The sequence below is a fragment of the Seriola lalandi genome, unplaced genomic scaffold (genome assembly GCF_002814215.2).
Source record: "Seriola lalandi dorsalis isolate HSWRI2012SDOR001 ecotype SW California unplaced genomic scaffold, Sedor1 jcf7180002053321, whole genome shotgun sequence".
Lineage (NCBI taxonomy): Eukaryota > Metazoa > Chordata > Actinopteri > Carangiformes > Carangidae > Seriola > Seriola lalandi.
In genome coordinates this window covers 3,135-5,937 of record NW_019523874.1, presented here as the reverse complement: position 1 = coordinate 5,937, position 2,803 = coordinate 3,135, and the positions used below count along the sequence as shown (strand labels likewise).

Below are 2,803 nucleotides of genomic sequence, written 5' to 3'. Positions count from 1 at the left end.
CACACACACACAGTGAGCTACATTAACATGCTGCACACACACACACACACACACACACACACACACACACACACACAGCTGTGGAGACGTACATGGTGTCCCAGTGCGGCAGGATCTCGGTGTTCCAGACGACCATGGCGTTGGAGATGCTGTCCTCCTGTCTGTGTCTCTCCTTCATCTGACGCTTCTTCTTCTGCGCTTCTTTCAGCTCTGAGGGGAGAGACGCAGATTCACACCGACACCTGAATACCTGTCTGAGCCGCAGCCAATCAGATCGAGGCAGAACCACGGCTCCGCAACAGAACCTGAAAAATGTTTCCAACCAGTAGAAACTGTTTCGAGAAAATCTTCTGCCGACGGCTCTTCAGATTCACACTGTGTGGGCGGGGCCTGTTTTCCTGTCTCTGTGAGGACCAGTGTGAGCTTTAAAACCAGTTTAAGTATCTCGCCGATGAGGAATGGTTTGAAACACTATTGAATGCTGGGAAATACATTGGAAATACAATTTATTCAGTATAAGATAATTCACAGGTTTTATTTTACTCCTTCTAAGCTCCACGTGATGCGTTTACTGACTGATTATTTATGCTGGAAATGTCAGACAGTGTGTGTGTGTGTGTGTGTGTGTGTGTGTGTGTGTGTGTGTGTGTGTGTACCTCTCCTCTTGGCTCCTGCCACCATCTCCTCGTACTCCTGCTTGTGTCTCTGAGTTTCCTCCTCAGATTTGGCAGGTAGGTTCCTGAGGGACAGACAGACAGAGAGTCACCTGTCAGGTGTTCAGCCACTGCGTCTCCGTCTCTATCCTGCAGCTCTCAACAGATGCTCACTGTTGCTAGGCAACTACTGAGTACCAATGTGAAGATCACCACTCTTAAAACTGCAGCGCAGATGTTTCCACCACTGCACAGAGTGTATTCAGGTTTTTCTTGATTTTTACATCGTTTATTAAATCCACTTTTTAAATGTACTTACATATAACATAACATTTAATACCCCAGTGTTTTATATCAAAATCTTCAGAACAATCTCAGCTCTGTCCACACTGAGCTCCACTGTTGTCTCTAACCCTAACCCCGTCCCTAAAGAGGGGATGTGACCCAAGTCCTTCACATCTCTTGTGAAAAAATACCTTTAGTGAAGTGGATGAACTGTGTTGGTGCTTGAAATGGGTTCAGTAGCACTGGTTTCCTAAAATATATTGTTGCATATGTGAATAGAATAATAGATAAATGTATAATAAATGTCTAAAATGTATTTTGTAGAAAGATGGCATTAGCAATAATAAAGACAGTAGCTAAAACCAGGAAGACACATATTTGTTGATATTAGTTTGTATCCTAATTAAAACATTTTATGAGTCCAGGTTCCTGAGTGTCAATAAAATCTAACATGAAAATGAAACCACTATAAATCCTGATTCCTCAGTCTGGACCGATGACAGGTGAGTGTCTCGGGTCCAGGTGAGTGTCTGACTCACGCTGGCCGGTCCTCCAGGATGAGCGCTGTGGTGGAAAGAGGTTCAAACTCCAGGTTCTTCCTCCTGCCTGCAGCCGGGGGGCGCTGAGGACACGAGGACATACCCGGGTCGTTCACCTGCTCCTCCTGTGGACACTAAACAAAGTAGAACAATAACAAAATTAGCATCTAACAGCTAACAGCTCTTAGCCATTAGCAGCATTTCAAAGCCTCTTAATTAGCTGTTTCCTCTGAATATCTGAATGAACCATCAACAGTATTATACAGACATATCTCTGGCAGCACATGTACTGGCAGATATGTTAAAAAGATGATTTTATATTGGATATTAGACTCTAATTTAAAACTAAATTTCATATATTTGACCAAAACAACTCACCAAAGGCTCTTTCTTTGTTCAGTTGCCATGGAAACGTAGATGTTTGAATTTCTTTTGGTGAGGCTGTTTTGAAAAAATGAACTTTCACTCTCGACCTTCAACAACTCTTTTTTAAAAAGTGTACGGGGTCTTAAACTTGGAAATTTTAAACGTCTACAATTCCATGACAACTGGGCAGAGGAAGATCATGTGATATGATCGAAAGCACCAACAGCTACTGAAGGGATCTTGTGATAAGATTTTGTCGACAGCTGTTAAAATAATTTAATTCTTCATAATGTTCTGTTGCTGTCGTCTTTGTCGATAAAGTTTAGCTATAAATCATGTTTGTCATAACATGTTTACGTTACGTAAATACTGAGAACAGAGATGTTATATACCAAACTACACACACACACACACACACACACACACACACACACACACACACACACACAAACAAACAAAGTGATTGTTCATCAGCTTCAGCTCAGTGGGAAGATGTTGAATCAGAGTCTGAATAAATCTGTGTGTGTGTGTGTGTGTGTGTGAGTTTGTGTTTGTGAGTGTGTGAGTGTGTGTGTGTGTTTGTGTGTGTGAGTGTGTGTGTGTGTGTGAGTGTGTGCACTCACACTTTCACATACAACATTAAAGCTGACAAATATGTAGTGTGAACTTTGTTTCCGAGTGTGTGTGTGTGTGTGTGTGTGTGTGTGTGTGTGTGTGTACATGTTCTAGCTGCCTAATGAATGTGAACATTTGTGTGTGTGTGAGTGTGTGTGTGTGTTTGTGTGTGTGAGTGTGTGAGTGTGTGTGTGTGTGAGTGTGTGCACTCACACTTTCACATACAACATTAAAGCTGACAAATATGTAGTGTGAACTTTGTTTCCGAGTGTGTGTGTGTGTGTGTGTGTGTGTACATGTTCTAGCTGCCTAATGAATGTGAACATTTGTGTGTGTGTGTGTGTG

The 2,803-nt window shown here is 42.2% G+C and overlaps 1 protein-coding gene across 1 annotated transcript; it reads right to left on the bottom strand.

Annotated features, from left to right (window-relative positions):
• Positions 1 to 17: 17 nt before the first annotated feature.
• Positions 18 to 1,748, bottom strand: LOC111651065 (TBC1 domain family member 14-like). Its single transcript, XM_087172554.1, has 4 exons — positions 1,478 to 1,748; positions 657 to 739; positions 75 to 210; positions 18 to 30 (listed from the first exon to the last, which is right to left on the bottom strand). The coding sequence occupies exons 1-4, from the start codon at positions 1,576 to 1,578 to the stop codon at positions 18 to 20; spliced, it is 333 nt and encodes a 110-aa protein (XP_087028680.1). The 5' UTR covers positions 1,579 to 1,748.
• Positions 1,749 to 2,803: the final 1,055 nt, after the last annotated feature.

Excerpts from the sequence above, each read along its gene's own strand:
- LOC111651065 (XM_087172554.1), bottom strand. The coding sequence starts at position 1,578 with ATGTCCTCGTGTCCTCAGCGCCCCCCGGCTGCAGGCAGGAGGAAGAAC. Across the intron at positions 740-1,477 it reads ATCCTGGAGGACCGGCCAGC|GAACCTACCTGCCAAATCTG; the intron begins GTGAGTCAGACA and ends TCTGTCCCTCAG. Across the intron at positions 211-656 it reads GGCAGGAGCCAAGAGGAGAG|AGCTGAAAGAAGCGCAGAAG; the intron begins GTACACACACAC and ends CTCTCCCCTCAG.